Source organism: Nicotiana tabacum, chromosome 13 (genome assembly GCF_000715075.1).
Source record: "Nicotiana tabacum cultivar K326 chromosome 13, ASM71507v2, whole genome shotgun sequence".
NCBI lineage: Eukaryota > Viridiplantae > Streptophyta > Magnoliopsida > Solanales > Solanaceae > Nicotiana > Nicotiana tabacum.
The window spans coordinates 28,617,632-28,642,088 of record NC_134092.1 but is presented as its reverse complement, the minus strand read 5'-3'; the positions used below and the strand labels follow the sequence as shown (position 1 = coordinate 28,642,088).

Below are 24,457 nucleotides of genomic sequence, written 5' to 3'. Positions count from 1 at the left end.
CATATCATATCTCAGTCTCTGTCACCATTTATTGATACATCACATCATTATTTTTGGGCTTATTTTGCATGGCATTGTGAGCCCGAGAGACTGGAGAGATTGATGACCGAGCGAGGCCGAGGGTTTGATTCTGAAGATATTGATTATTTATGGGATCGGGCTACACACTGCAGCATATTTTGTTGATTTATGCCATGATTGGCTTGTTATAGCGCTTGGGCTGAAGAAACCCCTCCGGAGTCTGTACACACCCCAGTGATCGCATGTATCTACTGAGTACGAGTGCCGAGTGCGAGTACCGAGTGATTGGGAGGATTGGGTAGCTGTGAGGACTGAGTGGCTGTGAGGACTGAGTGACTGGGAGGACTGAGTGAATTGATACTGTGAGAGTATGCATATGGTTTTATCACTGATTTGCATCGCATTCGACATGCACACTTGATATACAAGCATAGAGATATATTTTTCTCATGTTGTACGGCATCACGTCATTCATGACTTCTCATACATATTGACATACATGCATAGAGATGTATTTTCTCCATGCCATTTGAAAATGAAACATTTACCTGTTGAAAAGTTTTGGGAGGAAATCACAGTTTTCAAACTTACTCATAAATTTGGTGATTTTGATAAAGGATTTGAGTTTTCACTAATAAACTTGAAAAGCATGTCTATTTTCCTGAAACTGTGAATTAACTGAGCATTTTATCTCTAAGCTACTTCTTTTATTACTTTCATTATGTTATTATGAACTGTTGTTGGCTATTGATATTGGACCCTGACCTGTGTTCTAACTCATCACTACTTTCAACCTAAGGTTCACGAGGGAGTACACAAGTTTGAAGTAACTTTTTTGTGTAGTCACAAAAGTTTAAATACAGTTGCTAAAAACAAGATACAAATATTATCAATAAGTTTTAAGTCCCAAAAATTTAAATACAGTTGCTAAAAACAAGATACAAATATCAAATATCATCAATAAGTTTAAGAGTCACAATTTTTCTTACAAACCCATAAAAGTTCTCAAACTAGAAAAATAAACTTACAAAGTAATGTACCTACATTGTGAAGCCAATAACTTTATCTTTTTTTTCCCACTTTTTTCTCTAGCAAAGTGGAAGAGGAGCACCATTCCATTTCTTCAAGCAATCAAGCAATGGATCTACCAACTTCCCTTCATTCATAGCAGTGAATACTTTGTCAAATTCTTCTCCAGGTGATTGGACTTTCTCGCCTGTCAAATAATTAGTCCTTAATTCTTCCCTCACAAACTTGTACAATGGATATGACCTGCATTCTTGAATCCTATTAGGAATTGCTGGCTTCCCATTCTCCAAGTTACATCTAGCACTCTCAATTTCCTTAGGCAAAACAATCTTCAATTCTTCCTCAAATGCACTGATTTTATGGAAAATTGAAGTGCTAGAATTCGTCTCCTCATTACTATTCAATAGGGCATGGTCCACTAACACTTGTCTTAACTTTTGCATTAGTGGATAGTTAGCACTGCAGGGGTCATCAGCATATGCAAAACAATATTCTCTATCAACCGCTGTGAGCAAGTCTTTCTCGCTGAATCTTGAATAGTGAAGCCCTCCATTTTGACCAGTTATCAGCACTTTCTTGGCCACTAAACTCACTGCACTTTTCACTGAAGCCTTGAGATTTTCTTCCAAGTGCCTCAAGTCAATGGCTTGGCAAAGTGCTACTAGATAAGTAGAAGACATGAGTTTCAAAATGTCGACCGCCTCAGCTGTTTTTCTTGAGGAGATTAAGCCCAAAGAGTTTACATCTTGGTTGTGTTGCTCAGCACTTTGGACATGGTTAGTCACTGGATTTGCAAGAAATTGGAGTTCAGAACAGTAAGATGCCATAGCAATTTCAGCACCTTTGAAACCATAATCCAAGCTAGGATTCCGCCCCCCGGTCAAATTTGAAGGTAATCCATTGTTGTAATAGTCATTGACAAGTTCAGAAAATTGTGCAAACATAAGTTTCCCAATGGAAGCAAGTGCTAGCCTAGTGTTGTCCATTGATACACCTATTGGTGTCCCTTGGAAATTTCCACCATGTAATGCCTTGTTTCTTGAAACATCAATTAAAGGGTTGTCATTAACTGAGTTAATCTCTCTTTCAATCATTTTTGTTGCTGATCTAATGACCTCAATTTGAGGACCTAACCATTGTGGAGATGTACGTAGAGCGTAACGATCTTGCTTAGGCTTTTGTAAAGGGTCCATTTCATGGATTTTCTTAGCTTCCTTAACATAGGAACTTCCATCTAAAATATGTTCCATTATAGCTGCAGCTTCTATTTGGCCAGGGTGATGCTTCAATTTATGTGTCAAATGGTCTGTAAACTCAGGCTTTCCTTGCATAACTTCAGCAAAAATAGCTGATAAAACTTCAGAAAGAACAGCGAGAATGTTAGCCTCAAAAAGAACCATAGAAGCCAAACCAGAACCAACAGCAGTGCCATTAACCAAAGCTAAGCCTTCTTTGGGCTGCAACTCAAAGAATCCAGTGTCTATACCGGCCAGTTGAAACGCCATGACAGCATCCAATAATTCTCCATTAGCCCCAGTTGCTTTGGAATTGGGCCGGCCCGTTAAAAGCCCAGCAATGTAGGACAGTGGTACCAAGTCACCAGATGCTGTGATTGTGCCACGGAGAGGCAAACATGGGGTGATGTTATTATTGAGCAATTTTGTTATAGCTTCCAAGATCTCAAATCTTATGCCGGAGTAGCCTTGAAGTAGGGTGTTGATCCTCACTAGCATGGCGGCCCTCGTGGCGGAGTGTGGCAGCGTGTGGCAAGACTCTGTCCCATTGCCAAAAATTCCGGCATTCAAGAACCTGGTTCAGATGACATTCCATTTAGCAAATCAGCTTTAAGTTGACGTACAAAATTAAGCTGTAGAAATGACACCACGTAGCCACTTTAAAGAGGTGTCATTTAGGAATTAATCGGTGCGGTCATGAATTTTAGTTTTTCATTTTACTTTTTCTAGACAAAAATTCATGAATTATCTTAAAGTTGAGATTTTTAGTTTATAATTTAGAAAAAAATATGTACTAGCTAATCTATAAATAGTTTCCCTGTGCACTTGAAATGTATTAAAGCACTAAGAATAATAAATACGGGTAAATTTTCCCTCAAATTTTAGTAAAAGTGCTAGTGTTGGACCATTTTAAACCATTAAAAGAGTAATACCGATCAAAATCAGAGCCAAAAACGTAATTTTCCCTTAAAAAGCAAACAAATCCTGTTACATAATATAATGGAGTATATTTTTGGGGGCTTTTTCTTTGTTATTTTAGGCTATTTCTTTAAATTATTAAAAGTTGAGTTGGAATATCTTGTGTCTGAGAGAGTCTCTCTTGTAAATAACGTTACTATGGTTTAATGGTTGGGACCCTAACAAATCTGTGGATCAAATAGACAGATGTTCCATCTATTAAATGCCATTTTTTTAGACAAAATTAGACCTAAATCTGCAGCTATCATTTATTAGGCAAAAAAAGAAAAAGCAAAAGCAACTTTGAACCATAATGTATAAAGGCTTTCATGGAGTGATCACGTCCGTATGGGCTATTCATTTGGGATGTTTACAACGTCAACACTTTTTCTGGTTAATTAATAATTCGATTTGTTGGGAGTATGGTTGTCAATGGTTCAGTTAGGCCGGTTATTTTATAAAATTTGTACCATACCAAATTTTCGATTATTCTATTATGTATAACCAAAATTAAACTTTTCGAAACCGTCTCAATCATGTCAGTTTCTCTTCGGTATCGGTATCGGTACGGTTCGGTTAATTTTCGGTATTTTTTTAAATGTCATGTAAAAGTCGCTAGTAAAAGTAAAATAAAATAACATACATACTTTTATTGGACTTAGCAAAACTCTCTAGACAGTTTTACTGTTTAAATGGTGATGAATTAAGAAAACATGAAAGATGGTCATAGTATAGATCCATTAACTACTCTACAACAACGTAAAAGAAACTAAACAAAGACAAAGAAAAAATAAATCACACGAGTAGAAAGATATTAACCAAGTTGGGACTCAAAAATAAAGTCTATAGAAGATTAAATATTCAAAATGATAAATCTAAATCATACAAAAGGAAACATATTCCATACATTGTAGTTTGCTACTTATAATCGCTAGAATTCTTTGCGTCTTGTTAGTGAATATGCTAGAAATAATTTAGTTTCAGTAGGAGTAACATAATAGGTTTGGGAATTAGGATTTTGACTTTAATTACTTATTGGCTTGTAATCATTTTTATAATTTCAAAGGTTAAAGGAAAAATTTAATGCTTTATTATTTTTAAACTTAGTATATAAATATATTTTTCACATGTAAATTTATTCGGTACGGTTCGATATTTTTTTGGGTTTATTTTCATAAAATAAAAAACTTACCCTAATTATCAGTACGGTTGTAGATTTATATAAAAACCTACGATTTTCTTTTTTTTTTAAAAAAAACTAAAAATCGATTCAGTACGGTATAGTTTGATCGATTTAATCGATTTTTAAATATCTATTAACACTCCTAGTTGGGGGCTAAATTAAGTTGAATTTAATTAAGGATTGAGAAAGGGCTTCCTTTTACTTGCATAACGTATATATATATACTTTTCAAAATCTGCAAACAAACCTATCATGATTCATGTTAGTGATATAGACTTCATTTTTTTAATATTAACAACTCCACCATTTCTACTCACCAGCATAGAAAATAATATATATATATATATATACTTTTCAAAATCTGCAAACAAACCTATCATGATTCATGTTAGTGATATAGACTTCATTTTTTTAATATTAACAACTCCACCATTTCTACTCACCAGCATAGAAAATAATATATATATATATATATACTTTTCAAAATCTGCAAACAAACCTATCATGATTCATGTTAGTGATATAGACTTGAAAGTGAAGAATTGCACGAAAGCAAAAGCATAATTATTTTCAACGAAGATTAATACTCTATTAATAAACTTGATAATTCGACTTATGTGAGTGAAAAAATTTGGAAGAAAAATCCATGAAATATAAAGGCATCTTTGTTTTCTTTTTCTTGACTTTTACCCCCCATCTCTTTCCATGCCTTGCCACCTAGTTTTTAAAAGACAAGCTGGACATAGAGACGTACCTCCAAAAGTGTAGAGTTTAAGTTTTATGTATTAATATTGAAAAACATATATTCAATTAAGTCATTTATAAGGTAATGAAAAGTTATGTAACTCTGATCTAATCTACTATCATATATTAAACTACAATCGATAATATAAATATCATTACACTGTCAATGAATATATAAAATTCAAATTCAAAATATTATGTATATTCAAAATATATATCGTTTTCACTCTTCCAAACACTAACTAAATACTGTACTCCCTCAGTCTCATTTTATGTGACACGATTCACAGTACGAAAGTCAAACTATCTAATCTTCACTGTGAATATTTAGGATATAGAATCTTTAAATTATTTTAAATAAATTTTTTAATTTAAAAAGTACATAACAAGTATTATAAGTCACAATAATTAACAATGTAAAATATTAAAAAAACACATAAAAATTTACGAAAAAAACTCTTCTAATTCGCAAAATAGTAACTATGTCACGTAAACGTAAAACTTATTGCGAGAACTTTTAGACTAGGTAACCAAGATTGTGACATGAGGTACGTACGTAACATGTAGTGATAATAATTTGTGTTTACCTTATTAGCTCCTTCTGTAGAGCTGCACCTTGTTTGGTCCTCCTATGTGATGTAGCACCAAAACCAGTAGTAACACCATAGCTATCAGTCCCATTTTTCATGCCTTCAATGACCCAATCACTGCTGGCCTTGACGCCCGCCCTGGCTGCCTCCGCCAGCTCCACCATCACCTCTGTGCCCGACCTGCCTGCTATCGCGGCCACTTGAGCTATCGTTAGCGTCTCACCCCCTAGCTGAACCACCGGCTTCCTAAACTCCTCCACCATTTTCTTGACTTCATCAAGGTGGCTACCCTTGAGTGCATCAGCTGCCATGTTCCAATTCAAAGGGTCTTGTTGTTCATTACCCTTAATACATAATTCTTGACTAGCATTATTATGACCATTACAATTTCCATTGGCATACTCCATTGTTATGTAAAGGGTAACAAACTCTCAATGTTTTGGACAAATACTTAATTGGTTAGGAAAGAAAACTATATGTGATGTTTGATGAATAGTATTGGGCTATAGGTGCATGTATATATGACTGTATTGCTCTATCTTTATTTGATTGGTGGAGTTAGGAAATTGCAAAGCTTATGAGTATTAGCTTAAGCTGAATTTCCTGAGTTTGTTGAGCCAAAATGTGCGTGTTTAAATAGAATGGGAAGATATATTGTCATTAGAGTGTTGGACTTTAGCAGGCCGATGTGTTAGTTGAAAATCAAGATTGGCCGTTGGATTGCACATAGGAATGGACGGCTGAGATTCTAGACACGTGGAGAACATGAGGTAGTTGTACTTGGATAAGGAAGGGCAGCCAGGGTAGGCGTATTTTCACTAACAGCCACTCTTCACCCCGAAAAACAAAGATCCACCAACCCTCTTTTTGTTTTTTTTAAGTGGTTAAGAATTTACGTTTGTAGGTACAAAAATGGGAACAGTTCGGTGCACAAGATATACCGTATCACACAGGTTTCGAGGAAGGGGTCGCACCCAAAAGGTGTGATGTAAACAGCGTACCTAATGCAAGTATTAGTGGCTGTTTCCACGACTATGTTTGTAGATACAATAATAGCAAATTTACGTCCGTGGCTTGAGCAAAAAAAACTTTTATTAAAAAATGCTTCTTACTATAATGAACTCCATCCGACGTTAATTCGGATTAGTTGATTCAATGAATTACAGAATAGATATCAAATAAATAAATAAATAAATATATACATATATATATATATATATATATATATATATATATATATATATATATATATATATAAATTTTATATATTTTTTCGACTATAATATTATTTCCCTCACTATATATAAACTTGTATTCGTGTGCAAATGAAGGTGGAAAGGAAAGGATGTTTGTTCAAGTCAAAGAGGAAGGGAAAGAAAGGGTTTGGGCGTGGTTGTTGGGAAGGACTCAAACAAAAGCAACACGTCATTTCACATTTGAGGAATACGTGAAAAACGTCACAAAAAGTGAGGCAAAATAATTTCCATAATTTTGACTTTTCGTCTAAATGGGATGTTTTAAGAGTGATTATTTTCACTTTTGTGGGCACGGACAAAATGAATATTCCATTAAGCTAAATTTTGGTGTACTATTTAGTTGAAGATCTTTATTCATTCAACTCTCTTGATGGTAACTCGGAATCTTAAAGTTTTTCAGATAAGCAATATACGGTAGTACACTTTTAATCTATTTATTATAAGGTTTATTTTTCTTTATGCACCAAGTATCCGAAATTCACAAATTCAATCAAATACGCAAGTAGGCCAACTAAGGGGGAAAATATACCAAGAGGTTCTTCGTTCCCGAGTTCGAACTGGACGAATGGATTTAACGATCTCACACAACTCTGCGTGGTTATTATAGGAGTATCAGTCTAGCAGTTAAACCATGAAAGTAATTATACTTAGAATAATTTTGGAGTCGTTAGATTGAAATTTTAATAAAAAGATCATTTGCATGTATTATACATGAAACTGCACACAAATTGTTGATAAATATTTCAATGCAAATAGTTATTATTGTCCAAAATTTGAGTATTAATTACTTTCTATAGTTTTAATAATGTTCAAATGTAGATGCCAGTAATATTTAAGAGGCATGTTTGTACAGTACTTCGAGTAACTCTAGTAGTAGTAAAATAGTTATATTATGGATAAGTTCCAATAACTACAGAAAAGAAAAAGAAGAAGCAAGAGATTATGAAATTATATAGAAAGTAAATTAAATATAGTTACATTGTGACTACGAATATCACTGAAATTACTGTTCTCGACTTAATTATTTTGACAAGTACAGTATATTTATTGACTTAAAATTTTATATAAATTTGGTCATGTACTCTCATGTTTGACATTTTATAATTGGGATAATGTAGGGTACGAGGGTGTGGCTACACTAACAATGTAAAAGTGTTAAAACATAGTTTTAATTTATATGATAGTTTTTTCTTATTAGTTCATTTAAAAGGAATGATATATTTTTATTTTTTAAAATAATTTAATTTTAAATTTTTTATTTTGTTCATTAATTGAAATTTGTTTATAATCACACATATATTATGACTCCACAAAGCTTTTATAACTTTTAAGACCATAAATTTTAAAAAGCTTTCTTTGTTTGTCTTCTTTTTTTCCTTAAACCCGATATCTAAGTCAAACTACGTCATATTAAGATGAGGGAGTTCACAGACATCGAGCTACATTCTTTATTGACTCAACCTACCATTTCATTAACAATAAAATATGAGTTGCCGTAGTACAAAACTTTATAAATTTTTACTTGTTGCTTTGCCAGAAAAACACGCGGTACATACTGATCGTATATACGCAATTTTTTGTTTTGTTTATATTGGGGTTGTGTCGTACGAAAGATGTTATATAAATAGTGTCGATTAATTGTTGAAATTTGTCTCGTAATTAAGTGAATTGGATTTGCGACTATGATGGCCTGTGAAATTCAAAAATAGTCATATTTACATGTGGTAATTGAAAAATAGTTACAGTTTTAAATTTTTTTGAAATTTAGCCACTTTTCATGTAAAGATAAATCTGAACGAAAATACTGTTCAAACTCCAAAAAATATTTCAGCATAATATACTGGAATTTGAATTTTATACATGTGAACTTGCAGCATAATATACTGGAGTTCCAACTTAATATACTGGAGTTCCAGCATAATATACTGGTCCAGCATAATATGCTGGAAGTTCATACACAGGTACTCCAATCTCTAGTTTATGATGCTGAAACTTTCCGTGTGCTGGAGTTCCAACATAATATGCAGGAAGTTCATACACAAGTGCACCAATATAATCTCCAGTATATTATGCTAGAACTTTCTGTGTTGCAGCAAAATAGTGGCTATTTTTCAATGACTTTGTAAACCCTGGTTATTTTTCAATTACCAATCCGAAAACTGGTTAGTCCGTGCTATTTTCACCTTAAAATTTTACTCTTTGTTTCAAAATCAATATTTATTTTTTATTATACTTGCTACTATTATTTACAGGTGTAACCTCATATTATTGGTTTTTAGAAAATATTATTTACAAACATATATAAAAAATTCCTTTTGTTTTGTTTTGTTTTGCGAAGCAGGCGATACCTCTCATTAAAGAGTGTCTCTATCACTGCGGGCACACATAATATAAGCTGGACGATTGGTTGCTACAATTTATCAACCAAAGATCAAAATATGGACGTAAAACTTATTTTTCCTACCAACCTTTAGGTTTATGTCGTACTTTTCCATTTCTTTGCCCAATTAATTTGTACAAAATATCAAGTTTATCCCTCTCAAACCTTTTATAACATTCAATTTTGCCAACTTTAGATTTTGTCTCAGATCTACTAAAAGAAAATTGATCTAACAATTCTAGGAGCATATATAATAGTATATCAATTAGGATAAGTGATAAAGTTTGACTAGGACAAGCTTAATATTATTATGCAATAGTTTATATGAAAGAAGAAATGCCATATAAGGATATACTAAAGAGAACAAATAAAATTTTGGTTCATTTTAATTCAGCTTGACCAATTAAATTCATTGTTCGTAGGTGAACAATGTTTATAAGAAGCTACCTACCCACCCTGATCAAGAGATAACCACTCGTGAAGGCTGAGATATATACGTGATAGTAAGTTCAATACGTTTGGTATGATAAAAATCATTTTTTGAAAAATGATTTATTTTTTGAAAAATATACTTCTAGTATTTAGTTAGAGAATGAAAATTATTTTTCGGAGAAACATTTAGTGTTATAGATAGATGAGGATAATATTAGCAAATATATAGTTTTTTGATGAAATTTTTTAGTACTAAAAATTTGATAATAATATATGAGTGTTGGTAAAAGCAATAATATAAAGTTGAAAATTAGAGATAATTGTGAAGAAGGATAACTTCCATCAAAAAATGAGCTAGGAAATATTTTGGTAGAAAATATTTTCGCTAAAAACTAAACACCAAAAAATGATTTATTTTCTTCCCTCGTACCAAATGCAACCTAGATGTGAACTCAGCATCCTGAATTAATTCGTCCGCCATTCTTTCTGACTTCATTCTTTTTCACTTCAACGGCTTCTTAATTATTGTACCAAATTGTTTGATTAAATTCAAAAACTGCTATTGTATATAACTTTTATCATTTTTTTTGGTTTTATTATTTTTAATGATCTTTTTACTCCGGATACACTCTTTTTATTTTTATTTTTTTTATCTTAAGGAATAATTACTCTACGAGCGAGTGAGTCAATACATGAAATTTTGTGCAAGTCAAGAAAAGAAATTTCCTCGAATCTTTATCTTTTCTTGTTAGGATCAAATTTGAAAATTTGCTTCTCTTCAAGATTGGTCAGCAGTCAGCAGAAAAATTTATATTGTTGCCTGCATTTGCTTATTTAAAGTTGTGATTTGTCATGTTGATAGGCTTAATTAACTAAGTAATCATATTATGAATGGATGATTTAAAATGAGGAAATAAGCAATAAATTTTGGTAAAATAAATTAAAGTAAAGCATGCTTGATTGATTTCGTCAAGTCTTGCTAACCAACAATCACAAGATAAGCTATTGCCCGTTTATACCTTTTTGTCATTAGAGGGTTGGTGGTGACTTGGTGTAGTGGGAAAAAGATTTTATTATTTTTTTTTAAAATAGAGGGGGTTGGTGAAGAGACCAGATTTCACGAGCTTTGACTTGAATTTCATCCTTACTTTTTGCCTTTGTCTAAGTTTCAATAATATACTCATTCTGGTACATATTATTTGTCTTTTAAATATTTTATATATTTGTATATGTATACGGGTAAAACCGAGCCCATGAGAGGCATCGTCTTCCGATGAAGCAAACGGAGCAAGAGACGTAACGGCAGGGAACAAGAATCGAGACCAGGAGCCCCTCGAGTCGGAGTCTGGGCAAAGCACCCGGCCTGGGAGTATCGGGGCCATGACCCCAAGTTCGGTTTGAATCCCAATGGCCTCGGGGAACACTACCAGGTAACTGAGCACGACCAACAAAAGGCCATGATATCCGTGACCAGCCGGATATCACGGCACTTATCGGCACAGAACCAGTGATTGGTTAAACAGAAGATTTTTTACCTTTCATAGAATTGTGGTTAGGGTAAAACTCTCATACTATATAAAGGGGGTCTGATTATTCATTAGGGATACTATAACACGAATATCAAGACAATATATTATTATTTCCTCAGCTATTCAAAGTTCTAATTCTTGTTCATGAGTGCTTGGTTATTGTGAGTCCGCGATCTAGGGCGGATATTTTAATAAGGCAAAAAAATTGTATGGATCTTACTTTTTGTTGGGGATGCGGAATTTGGGAACATTGGTGCTCTGCTTCCTTTCAGAAAGTAAAAGTTACAGGTAATTGTCTCTTTTCTTGTATTCAGTATAGAACTTTCAATTTGTTTTAATTTTAGGTATTGGGTTGGTGAGAAAATGAAACAAATGGATAGATGGTAAAGAATAGATTGATTCTTGTAAAAAGTTATTTGATTTATTTACCTCAAAGTTACAGTAATTTCAGGTTCATATATATAAGTTCTTGCTGATTTGAATTCAGGGTGAGCAGTTTCTGGGTTTCAAATTCCTTATCACAAATAAGGGTATGGAGAGGTACCACTCGAATCGGGAGTTATCTTGACATTCTGATATAACTACATGTTACTTTGAAAAGGTTCCACTTTGTACTTCCTGTTCCGTATGATTCATCATGTCCGTACAGACAGATCCATGGGGTGCAAACGGTCATGTGTAAAATACAGATGTATTACGATTTAGTAGTGTATTATTCTCATTTTTCTCTTGCTCCAACTTCTTTCTTCTGGTAAATGCAGTAGCGGAACTATTGTTGCTTCAAAGCTCAAGCTTTATGCATACAGGTACAGCTCGGTTTTATAGTATAACTAGTAAATAGCGCGGTCATCAAAAGAGAATAAAAATATGGCGGATACTCTACTAATTGTGAGTCCGCGATCGAGGGCGGATACTCTATTAATTGAACCATAAAGTTTCTAAGGAAAAAAGAGTAACTTCTTATTTTTGTCTAAAGTGTGAAATATTTTAAAACAAAGTAATTTGATAAAACAACTAAAATTTAAGACCAAAGGCACTCACTTCGATCAATAATAAGTGATTTTTGGCCTTTGACACACTCTTTAAGAAAATACTAACTCCTAGAAGAAAAGAAGAAGATATTTTGACTAAATTACCCTTAATTAAAATTAGCATATTATTAACTTGACATATTGAAATTTGTAAACAAGGGGAAAGTTTGGAAAAACAAAGTTAATTCTTTCTTGATTATGTAATATATATCACTTATTTATGATCATAATAAAAAGGCAAAAAAATCACTTATTATGGACCGGAGGGGATAATATTTATAATTTGTTAAGAGGGCACATCGCAAGTTTCTTTGGATATCTTGTTAATTGACGAGAATAAATAAAGAGGTTAGAAAATAAGGAATTTTACATAACTGTCACATTTTAAAAAAAATATAACAAATTCTTAGCATGAAATCCAATATTACATCCGTTGAAGGAAAATATTTATATTTGTAGCACACCGTTCCATTAAAATAGGAATATTAATTATTAATCCCTAAACATAAGCAATTTGAATGGAAAGTCAATAATTCTTTGTACAAAAATCATACCTATTATTTTTCCTCTTTATCTATTAGCTCTCCTTCTTTTTCTTCATCTTCTTAATTTTGTTTTCTGCCGAAGTCAATATATTTTCTAAATTTGTTCCATTCGTTTTCTTTTTAATTATCTTTCTTAAGTTTTTCTCTTCCTTCTTTCTTCCCTTTTTAACATAAAGATCTTACTTCGATAATAATATACGTTAATATATACAAAACGTATATATAAAAAATATACATTGAATAACACATATAAAATATACAAAAAATATACATAAAAAATACATCTTCAATTAAGATGACACTTAAGACATGTAAAATATACATAAAAAAAATATATCTTAAATTTAATTAAGATGGAATATATATATATATATACAATATATATAATACATCCTGAATTAAAATGGTACTCGGCATATAAAATATATTTGAAAATATACATTAAAAATACTTAAAATAAGATGACACTTCACAAATAAATATACAAAAATTATATACATAAAAATACATTTTGAATTAAAGTGATACTTGATATACAAAGTATAAAAGATGTATAAATCAATACATCTTGAATTTAGATGGCATTCACATATGCATCAGATTTTCAAAAATGGAGTGAAGAAGATGAATGTTGGAAAGGAAGAATGGAGATGGACAAAAAAAGTACTTTCCGTGATTAGTGAGTCAGTTAACTTATTAAATGTTGAACTTAATTTTTATAATATGCTAATAATGAAAACAAAAAGTGTTATTTATGGAATAAATAATAAATGATGCTATTTTTTAAATAATAATTAAAAAAGGATCAAGCGTGTAAAAAACTCTAGAAAGAACATCGAGAGCAACAAATAGTAGAAGTGAATAAATGAAGGAAATAGACATACATTCTCTACTTCAAAATTTTCAAAAGTTTAAGCTTTTACATTTAATCAAAATTAAGAGAATTATCTTCTTCTTTTTTTTGGTTTTAAAGACTACATTTTATTAATTAACGATGTACAGGGAGCTTCTGCTTAGAAGCAGTGTTACAAAAAGTTGAAAGGGTATTACTTTGGGTGTGTGCATGTGAATGGTCAGTGCCATGTTCATCTACTACTCTATTACAAAAAGGATGGATGATGTTACTACTAGTAGATAGTATATCAAAAGTTTTACAAAAAGAATGTTCGGAGTTTGGTTGTATAATAGTTGTTGTGGAGTTGTGTCTACTTCTATGTCTTCCCCATTTGTCTGCAAGCAAGTCTTTCATGAGAAAAGTTGGTGGATTGTGCAAAAAAGTGATGTTGCTGCCCATCATTTCTATCCTAAAATGTGCTAGTCTATCAGCTACTGTGTTGAGCTCCCTGTAAGTGTGCTGAATGGATGTGTCACTCATTGACCGAATCAGGGATCTGCAATCATTAAGCAAGTGTGAGTGGATTGTGTTTGTATTATTAAGCATGGCAACTACCTCTGCTGCGTCCATGTGAATTTAAAGTGGAGTCCAGTTGTGAGCTACTACTATTTGTAATCCTCTGAATAGTGCCATTAGCTTGATATTAGTGACGTTAGTTGCAGGACATCGTCCCGCATATCCCATCACCCAATCGCCATTTGTATCCCTGAATACTCTCCCAAACCACGCGTTGGTGTTAGACTGCTTGAGTGCCCCATCCCTGTTAAGTTTGAAATATCCCTTAGGAGGGTTTTTCCACTTAATGTACATAGGTATTGAGTGTTTTTTTATAAGTGGAGCTATTTGTTAGATAATAAAACTCAGGAGCAAGTTTATTGATTAACGCAATGTTGGGAGTACTTTTAGAATGTTCGAAAATGTTTTTATTCCTAGTATTGCATAAATGCCATAATGTGAATGGAATAAGTATTTTATGAGGTATTGAAGCTCTATTTTTAAAACCCTGGTAGCCAATAATAATTTTGAGCCATTCATAGGTGGGGTTTGTTTCATACGTGAAATTTCGAATGAGGATGCCTAATTGCATGTCCTGCTAACATTTTTTTGCGTTAGGGCAAATGAAAAGAATATGGCTAATGGTTTCTTCTTGTACTCCGCATATTGTACATAGGTTTGAAGAGAGTATTCTGATGCTATGTAGGTAAGAGTTGGTTGGTAGACGGTTGTGGCTTATTAGTCAAAGAAATGATTTAATTTTTGGTGGTAAGTGCATCTTCCATATCCAACCATGGAGATTTGGAAGTTGGTTGGAATTTATTAGTGCTTTATAACAAGAACTTACAGTGAATGTCCGTGCTGATTATCTTTAATATTGTGATAAGATATATAAAATTTGTATCTTCTAAGATTAAGGAGCTAACACGAGACGTTTTTTGTATTAGACTAATTTAATCTGAAATGAAGAAAGGTTATAAAACTGTAACTCTATGACACACACGTATAGTCAATGACCAACACTACTAGAAATTCGGTCAAAACCGACCGCGATAATCCGATCGACTTCGATCGGTCAAAATATCGATCGAAGTCGGTTAGTATTTTTATTTTATTTTTCAATATTTTTTACAAAACTGACCAATAAAAATACCGACCGACTTCGGTCGATTTTTTTGGCGCAAAAATGCGGGAAACTATTTTGACGTCCCGCCAAATTTATTTTTTAAGAACCGACCACCTTTGGTCAGTTTTTCATAAAAAAATTTATTCAAAATTAATATTCAAAAAACCGACCGAAATCGATCTGTTATTTAAGTCGGTCATTTTAAAATACGACCAATTTTGGTCGATAATTTTATATTTTTAATAAAATCGATAAAAAACGGTCGGTTATTTTCGCGCAAAAATGCGATTAAAGAGTACAAATAAAATAAAAGATAGTCTTAACCCAAAATGTACTAATGATCTAGTGATAGAATAGTATCGTGCTACAGTACATATCCGATTCGATTCCTAGACGATGCATTTTTTAATTGCATAATTAAAATTCCGACCGACTTCGATCGATGTTTTTGGCAATTTTTTTTCTTTTTTGGTCGCTTGTGAAATTTTATTTACTGACCGAACTTGATCGAAAATTACGACCGACTTTGGTCTCTATTTATTACCGACCAACTTAATTTCGATGAATTAAAGTCGATCGAAAATCGGTCGGTATTTTTGGATGATTTTAGGTAATTTTCTAGTAGTGCAAATATTTGATTGCACGGTTCTGTTGAAACTATACTATTTATATAGGGTAAAATTAGTTTATAACGGATGGTCGAATGGTAACATGACATGCGGAACCGACTATATGCAAAGGGCAAGTCGGAGAACAACCAATACCGGACACAACTAATGTAATCGGTATCGGGTAAATACCGAAGGGAGCGTAATCGATGGGAGAAGGTCAAGGGTTTATCATCGGATAACATTCAATAAGAAAATATTCGTTAACATTAAATGAGCGACCGTTGTAGAGAATGTTTGCATTCATGGCATGTCGTTACGCGTTCATCAATGACTCTTTTGTTATCATTTAAGAGCAGCTTGATCATAGGATCTTGTTTCCCTAGGTAGAGCTATAGATAGCAAGCTCAATAGCCATTGTAAAGAGACGAACTTTTTGCATTCAAAAACTTTATTTTACTACTTGTTCTCTTAATTAAACAACTTTATTTTCACTTTATCGCTACTCTCACTTTTGTTCTTGGAGGCATTGCGTTCGGGGCTAGGCTCGCAGTCTTCTTCAATTTTAATTGCTGATCTTAATATTAATTTTATTTCCTTATCATTTTTGGATCAAATCGATTTGTTTGTCTATAAACTACGTGAAAAATTTAACTGTACTGTTTTGCGGGTAAATACTATTCAAATTCGGAAAGTAACATGTGTTGAGAAAATTTACATCAATCTTTCTTTAGAGTTACAAAGTTTTAGCCTTAAATTGCTTTTGGTAAAGTAGCCCAAAACAATTGGCATTGTATAGCCAAATTCCAAAAAACTTATTTCTCTATTTATTATCTTTGCCCATAAAATCCACACCAATTGCATCGTCAAATCAGCATCCACAACCACCAATGTCTTGCCGACGTCGACCAGTTAATTTTCGCTGCAACCGAAGAAGAGCAACCTGCAAGATGTGAACGCTACGAGATTCTTAGGTTTTTGAGGAATTTTCGGATCCTTCTTAAACTTAAGAGAAATACATGAGCGCAGTGGCAGATGCAGGATTTTCACTAAGGGGGTTCAAAAAAGAAAGAGTGAAAAAATAAAAAGACATTGTGGCTAGTGCGAATTGAACCAGTGACTTCACAAAGGTTTTGAACCCTTTGACCACTGAGCTATGAGTTTGGGCTGTGTGAAGGGGATTCAAACATAATAGAAGTGGAAAACAAATTTTGCCTTATATATACAGTGTAATTTCTCGGCGAAGCCTAAACCCGCCCATGCATGAGGGCAATTCATCATGTTATTGAAATGGACGGCGATTCACTCGGCGTAGATGCACACAATGTGTTTGATTATGATAAATATTTGTATACCAAAATGGTTTGGTTCCCACTTTAGGTTCTTTTTTCTTTCTTTTTTTTAATTAGAAATATAATCTTAGTTCTCATCTTGTATATTAATAAAACGCTAGCATATGTAATTATGTATATCCACTAAAAATTATGTATTATACATTGAGATATACAAAGAACAAAAATAAATTTTTGATAAACATTTCGATATACACAAAAAATAAAAATAAAATTTGTGATATACATTTTGGTATACACATTATTTGATGTGTTATACATTACGATATACAGGTAATGTATTTTTCTTATACACTTAGCATAGAGACAATAATGAATTATAGATATAATTTTATATTTTAAATATACAAAGAAGGAAATTTTTTTTTTGATATATATTTTGATATACATAAAAAAGGAAAATAAAATTGTAATATATATTTTGATATACGCATTATTATTGTAATATATATTTAGTGGTTACTTGGTACCAATATCTATAACTAAGGCTTTTTTCTGCTAATTATATGTATACGTTGTTATATTGTGCCATTTTTTCAAGGAGAAGAATGAGGAGGAGGAGAATTTGGGCCTCATTTAAGGCCCGTTCAATGGAATATTTGGGCCTTATTTATGGTACAAACCCAAATTCCGTTAGCGGGCCAGACTGACATCACTCTAAATGTTGGCCCAAACTTTTATCATTTCAAGTTCGTCAGTGTTTCTTCTTCCGCAAGTAGATACCACTGCAAAAGAAATTGCTCTTCATTTTTCTTGGCAAATTCCCGAGGATCTCTTACTCCAGCTAAATTTTATTGTAAGTTCCCTAATTTTCGTTATATATAAATCTTACTGCAGTAGTTCGCTTCAACTATTAACGGCTTGTAATTGTACCAAATTGTTTGATTAATTCAGAAACTGCTACTATATAACTTCTATCATTTTTTTGTTTTATTATATATTATATATTTAATCATCTTTTTACTCCGGATGCAGAACTCTTTTTTTTTTAAAATGTTAAGGAGTAATCTACTCTACTAGTGAGTTAAGCTGCTAGTAACTGGGTTCTGAATTTAATTTTTGAGTGAGTTAAGGTGCTAGTAACTGGGTTCTGAATTTAATTTTTGTATATATTTAGTGGATTTCCTACACATATATAGGATTTGTGCCAAAGCCATTGGGTTATGACGGACACATATCTTAAAGCCTACATCTGCCCTTGCAATTATCCGCAACCATTTTTGGTTTCTAACTCTGAAATATCAGGATTGATGATTTAAGTTATTCCTTTAATCCAAATGAGGCTATATATAAAGGCCTTTGAGTTAAGTTTGGTGCGTTTGAAAACTTTAATAGTTAAATTCTCTAATTATTACTCAATTTCTTTGTCTACCGAGATTGTTAAATATTACAGAGTGCAATGTGTTTGATTTATCAATTGTTACTGCTAAAGGTTGTAAATGATGAAGATCGATTTTAGTGGACTTGAACCGAGTGCCCCACTTCGAGGGGAGTCTTCTGAGCTATTTGATGGCATTCCAAGTTCTCCATCATTCCAGATTCCTGATACTGCTAATGTGAGTCTAACTTACTTTTCTGTTTGGTCAATAGTATTAAGTTAATTGGGAATCTATGAGTCCTAAATCGCTAATTGGGGTTTCTTTTTCTATCCTGTGTGCTTTCTCAGTTTGATGGTTTTCAAAAAGAAGCAATCCAAATGGTGAAGCCCGCGAAGGGAACCACGACCCTTGCTTTCATTTTTAAAGAAGGTGTCATGGTTGCTGCTGATTCTCGGGCTAGCATGGGAGGATATATATGTAAACACTTTTGCTCATTTTTTGTAACTTTGTGAAGAAAATCGTTTATTACTTGTCAACCCTGCTACTGTTATGAAGCATCGATTTGTCTATGGATCTTGTGATCCTGCTCTCTGCCAAATGACTTGATATGGAATTGATATAACCATAAACAACGGTTCAAGGGACATGCAAGACCTAATTGTTTTCATGTTTGAGTTTTTCTGCATCGTATAGGGCTCTGTTGTCAATGTCACTATAGTTGTTGGTACAACGGCTATCATTTGTGAATAGCACCTTAAGCAGGGTGTTTGGATAAATAGAGACATAAGCTGATTTCTCATTAATCAGAAAAGGAAAAATCAGATTTCTTGAGTACCTGATGAGAAAACTTTAAATAATTTCAATTGTTATATGGTTGTGTTGGGGACTCATGCTGAGACATGAATATGTTTTAGTTTTGTATGTGTCATATTTGACTGCGAAGTTCTTCATTGGGAGGAATGTTAATTCCAAATTTTAGGTAATTAGGTTTCTAGTTCGTTTGAATGATTCAAATACTCCTCAAGTGTTATTTCTTGATCTGTTGCAGTTCTTTTGATTTGGCTGGTTCTCTTAAGAAATGTGTCCTTTTATTTTTAATATTTTGCAGCATCTCAATCTGTGAAGAAAATCATTGAAATTAATCCATATATGCTTGGCACCATGGCTGGTGGGGCTGCTGACTGCCAATTCTGGCATAGAAACCTGGGAATTAAGGTATTTGGTTATGAAGTACTTATGTTTCCTTTTCCAAGTTGCTGCATTTACCCGTTTTTTTCCAGGAGAGTGCTTGATCTTGATCAGTTCTGGTCTTCTACAATACAGAGCCTCTATGCTCTAGAGAATTTTAATGCTTCTGATGCATATATTTATTTAGGATGAGTATGTCTCTCCCTCCATTCAAAAGTTTAAAAAAAGGAAAGAAGGGAGTAAGCTAATAATAATAATGGAAATGTGACTAGATTGAACTTTGAAGGGGTCAAAAGAAAGAAATGACTAATATTAAGTGGTGTTAGATTTGCCAGGGAAATGACTATTGGGAAAATTTATTCCCTGCCTTTTAGCACACTAGTTATTTGAAAGTATTTAGCCGCTTATTTTCTTCAAGATCAAGCCCCTACGGTTTTTACCTTTTACATTTCTTGGGCCATCTTTCACTCTGCAGATTAAGCTCTCCTGAAGTTACAGTCAAACTGTGTTTATTCAGAAACAAAAAAAGGGGAGAGGGGTGTGTGTGTGTGTGTGTGGGGGGGGGGGGGGTGTACATTTATAGATCCTCTACCCCTAACCCACTACAGAAGAATGTTCTGCAGTTTTTTACCTTCATAAGCAGAAGTAGTATTATGGATTTTGGCTTCATGCACTTGAAAACTTGGTAACCTGTTTATTTTCATGATCCAGTGCCGTCTACATGAACTGGCTAACAAAAGGAGAATTTCAGTTACTGGAGCTTCAAAGCTGCTGGCAAACATTTTGTATTCTTACCGCGGAATGGGTTTGTCCGTTGGAACTATGATTGCGGGTTGGGATGAGAAGGTATTGAAAGATGGATGCTGGTACAGTTTGCAAAATGTTAACTTCCTGTTTTCTTACTAATATAAAACCTTGATTGTGCAGGGTCCAGGACTATATTATGTGGATAGTGAGGGAGGACGGCTTAAAGGAACCAGATTCTCTGTCGGATCTGGTTCACCTTATGCTTATGGTGTTTTGGATAATGGGTGTGTGCTTTCTTCTTCCTATCAGCATTTCCATGGTTTCCTTAATGTTTGCATGAGAATGATTGTTAACTAATGTCATCATATTTGTACGACAAAGGTGACATTCTGACATTGTATAGTAATAGTCAACTCAATCTTCTCATATGTGGCTTGTGCATATTGAAGTGCAAAGACTGCATGCACGAGGTGCAGATGCATTTACATGTTGGTCATACTTGATCTCAGTGTCTTCTGAAAGAGAGAAAGCTGTGTTGTGCCACCAAGGTTTAAATGCATTCCGTATGCGGAGGCCGAGGAAAAAGGGGGGGGGGGGTTACAACTTTTTCATAATTCTCCTTAGTTTATTGTGACGATGATAAGGTCAAAACTTTCGCAGCTTGCAACTCATGCTTCTGATTCATTAACTTCAGGAAACCACTGAACTCTTGATTCTGTCTAATTCTTATATTTTCTCCCTGTGCTGTTTCACTTTAGGTACCGATATGATTTGTCTGTGGAAGAAGCAGCCGAGTTAGCTAGACGAGCGATTTATCATGCTACATTCCGTGATGGAGCTAGTGGAGGTGTTGCTAGTGGTATGTTTCTTGCATCCTCATCCTTAAAAAGAGGAAGTACAATTTTAAGTGGCTATTTCCGTTCTATCTGCTGTATTTTTGCTCCATGGTGTTTGTGTATTTGGTCGTTAACTTTGTGGTTCGTTTCAGTTTATCATGTCGGACCAAATGGATGGAAGAAGCTATCAGGTGACGATGTTGGAGAACTCCATTACAACTACTATCCCGTTGAAGTAGCAGCAGTGGAACAGGAAATGGCTGAAGTGCCAGTAGCCTGAGGATAAAGATCCTGTAATAGTGTTTTTTTATGTCATGATTTTGTAAACCAGATCAAATATGTTCTCATCTTTGCATATTAAAGAGACATCAAAGTTTATTTTTCTTCTCAGACTTTATTGTGCAGTTTGTGCTGCACAAACTGCATCTTTCCACTCTTCAACTTCTCTCATTCAATTTCAGTCGTTCAGCTAATCAGGTATTGTTTTAAAAAGAAACAACAAAAATGAAAAGCGGACAAGTAATGAAATAAGTTAATTTTGATCTAAGTAGATTTTCTTTAATCATGTATTATCCTTTTACAATGAGCTCTAGGCCACCAATAATGTCTAAGACTAAGTAATCTAATCCCTTTAATCCAAAGTCTTACCAAACACCAAGTAATTTGATTTAAAGAAAAGTTTCACATACCAAAATACCCATTATTTCCCAGAAAAAAAAAAACATTATTTCACTAAACCAAATTAGCTACATACTGGCAGGCTACTCGGTTTTCTTTAATACATCTGCTTATTTAATTGAATAAAAGACATTTATTAGAACATGTAAGCGACATCCCAAGTGAAACTGAGTTAGGGGCAAGCAAATTGCGAAAACATACACATTGGAAAACCAAAATTCTTTACCTAAGCATATGAAATATACAAAGTGGCATAACAGTTGATCCATTTGCAGACAATATTTACAATAATACAATCTATTCAGAAACTCTATTTGTGTGAGCTTATTCAGCAACCCACGCCCGGAGAGTTGGAGCACAAAACTAATCTTTATGATGAATCTTCACAACATAGAATATGGTGGAGCGTGCTCAGATTATTGGAAATGTAGATGAATAATGAGAAATCATATAGCCGATTTCAGCTACGCAATAATTTTTTTTTTCCGTGCTATTTGTACATCATGTCTCTTTACAATTTTAAATTTAAGAAAATGACCTTTTTAGATCTCTTATGTGTAAAAGACAGATCTCTTATTTGTAAAAATAATCTCCCATGTATAAAAAAAAGAGATAGGGTTATAAAACTAAAAACATGTTTGTAAAAAGCCAAAAAACCAATTGATCCTACTTTTTCTTGCTTGCAATCTATTCAGACTTTTCTACCTCACCCAATCTTTGGGCATCATAATCTTGTTCATACAAATCCTTGTTTCTACTGTAAACAATTCCAGCCATATCTCGAGCACTCAAAAGCTGAAAATTATTAGATAAAATGAAGTGAGAGTTACCTCAAGGAAGAGACATTATACCAGACGTAAATAGTAAGTTGTAGAATAAACCGTATCAGGAGTTAGGGTGTGTTTGGTACGAAGGAAAATGTTTTCCTGGAAAATGAGTGGTTTTATCACTTATTTTTCCTTGTTTGGTTGGTGAGTGGAAAACTTTTTTCCGAAAATATTTTCTAGTGTTTGGTTAGAGAGTATAAAATATTTTTAGGAAAATAGTTTTTTATGCTACTCTCTTCAACTTACCTTATCTAAAATCCCCATGTTTCATGTACTCCTTCCCCTCCTCCCTCTCCCCCCACCCCAGACTCTCTTTTCTTCAAGAATTTAATTATTCATTTCAAAATTCACACAAACCCAAATGAACTAATGTGCTACTTTACTTTTTCACACAAGAACAACGTTAAAATTTGAGCTTGATAACTAAAAAGAAAAATATTTTATTTTGTTGAAAAAAAAATATCTTTTCTACAAAGAAAAATACACATTTTGTTTAATGAACAAAAATACTTTATCTATATCATGAAAAAAAAAAGTACTCATTTTGTTGAAATGAAAGAAAATATTTTTTTCTACAAAAAGTACTCGTTTTGTTGAAATGAAAGAAAATACTTTTACTACAACATGAAAAGAAAATATTCTTAATAATAGTTTTATTTAGGGTGGGTGGTGGGAGAGGTTGGGGGTGGGTGTGGTGTGGTTGGGGGAGGGGGTTGGGGTGGTTTGGGGTTGGGGTGGGTGAGGGTGGGTCGGTGGGTATGGGGAATAAGGTGTAGAAGGTTGAAAAAGAATTTTGAAAAATGTTTTCCCTCCTTTTAATAGAGAAAATATTTGAGTTGATTAGGAAAATATTTTTCAAAACATTTAAGCCAACCAAACATGAAAAAATCGGAAAATATTTTTCGAAAAATATTTTCCTTCGTACCAAACACACCCTTACTCTCTCGATTTTTCAAATCCAGACTGATATTTTAGATTATAATCAAGCATACACAATATACCACATAAATAAGGACAAAATACATACTTTACACATCGACCTTGTAAAAGTGTGTCAATTACAAAATCAAGCACGTGAATATTATTCCACATATTAAACAAACCATCTTGTACTCAAATCCCCCCTCTTACACATTTATTAAATGCGGGAATAGTATTACACACCAAAACTTTTAAAAGTGTGTCAATTACACATCTCTTTTGCCATGTGTCACACGCGTGTATTACAAATAAAAGAGGCACGTGAAAACTGAAAAATTCATCTGAAATTCAGTTTTTTTTTAATTTTTCCCTTTTTTAACTATTTTCTTTTTAAATTAAAGAAAAAAATATAACCCATGTCTTCTTCCCCAACCTCTAGCGTTCCCCCCGTTTAGTCTACTTTCCCAACCCCCATCCTAGTTTTGTCTACTCCCTCATGTTTCGTCTCTCCAACCCCTATGACTAAGAAGAAA

General features: G+C 33.3%; 2 protein-coding genes across 2 annotated transcripts; one reads left to right on the top strand and one right to left on the bottom strand.

Annotated features, from left to right (window-relative positions):
• Positions 1–949: 949 nt before the first annotated feature.
• On the bottom strand, positions 950–6,385 carry LOC107831213 (phenylalanine ammonia-lyase 1). Its single transcript, XM_016658955.2, has 2 exons — positions 5,757–6,385; positions 950–2,859 (listed from the first exon to the last, which is right to left on the bottom strand). The coding sequence occupies exons 1-2, from the start codon at positions 6,164–6,166 to the stop codon at positions 1,110–1,112; spliced, it is 2,160 nt and encodes a 719-aa protein (XP_016514441.1). The 5' UTR covers positions 6,167–6,385; the 3' UTR covers positions 950–1,109.
• An 11,702-nt stretch (positions 6,386–18,087) lies between these two features.
• Positions 18,088–21,881, top strand: LOC107831212 (proteasome subunit beta type-5-like). The gene is made up of 8 exons (XM_016658954.2): positions 18,088–18,204; positions 18,841–18,964; positions 19,075–19,204; positions 19,836–19,942; positions 20,627–20,761; positions 20,843–20,946; positions 21,421–21,521; positions 21,651–21,881. The coding sequence occupies exons 2-8, from the start codon at positions 18,848–18,850 to the stop codon at positions 21,776–21,778; spliced, it is 822 nt and encodes a 273-aa protein (XP_016514440.1). The 5' UTR covers positions 18,088–18,204; positions 18,841–18,847; the 3' UTR covers positions 21,779–21,881.
• The last annotated feature ends 2,576 nt before the right edge of the window (positions 21,882–24,457 follow it).

Coding starts and splice junctions, on each gene's coding strand:
- LOC107831213 (XM_016658955.2), bottom strand. CDS start 6,166: ATGGAGTATGCCAATGGAAATTGTAATGGTCATAATAATGCTAGTCAA. Junction 2,860..5,756: donor CTACAGAAGGAGCTAATAAG/GTAAACACAAAT, acceptor CATCTGAACCAG/GTTCTTGAATGCCGGAATTT.
- LOC107831212 (XM_016658954.2), top strand. CDS start 18,848: ATGATGAAGATCGATTTTAGTGGACTTGAACCGAGTGCCCCACTTCGA. Junction 19,205..19,835: donor TAGCATGGGAGGATATATAT/GTAAACACTTTT, acceptor AATATTTTGCAG/CATCTCAATCTGTGAAGAAA. Junction 21,522..21,650: donor TAGTGGAGGTGTTGCTAGTG/GTATGTTTCTTG, acceptor GGTTCGTTTCAG/TTTATCATGTCGGACCAAAT.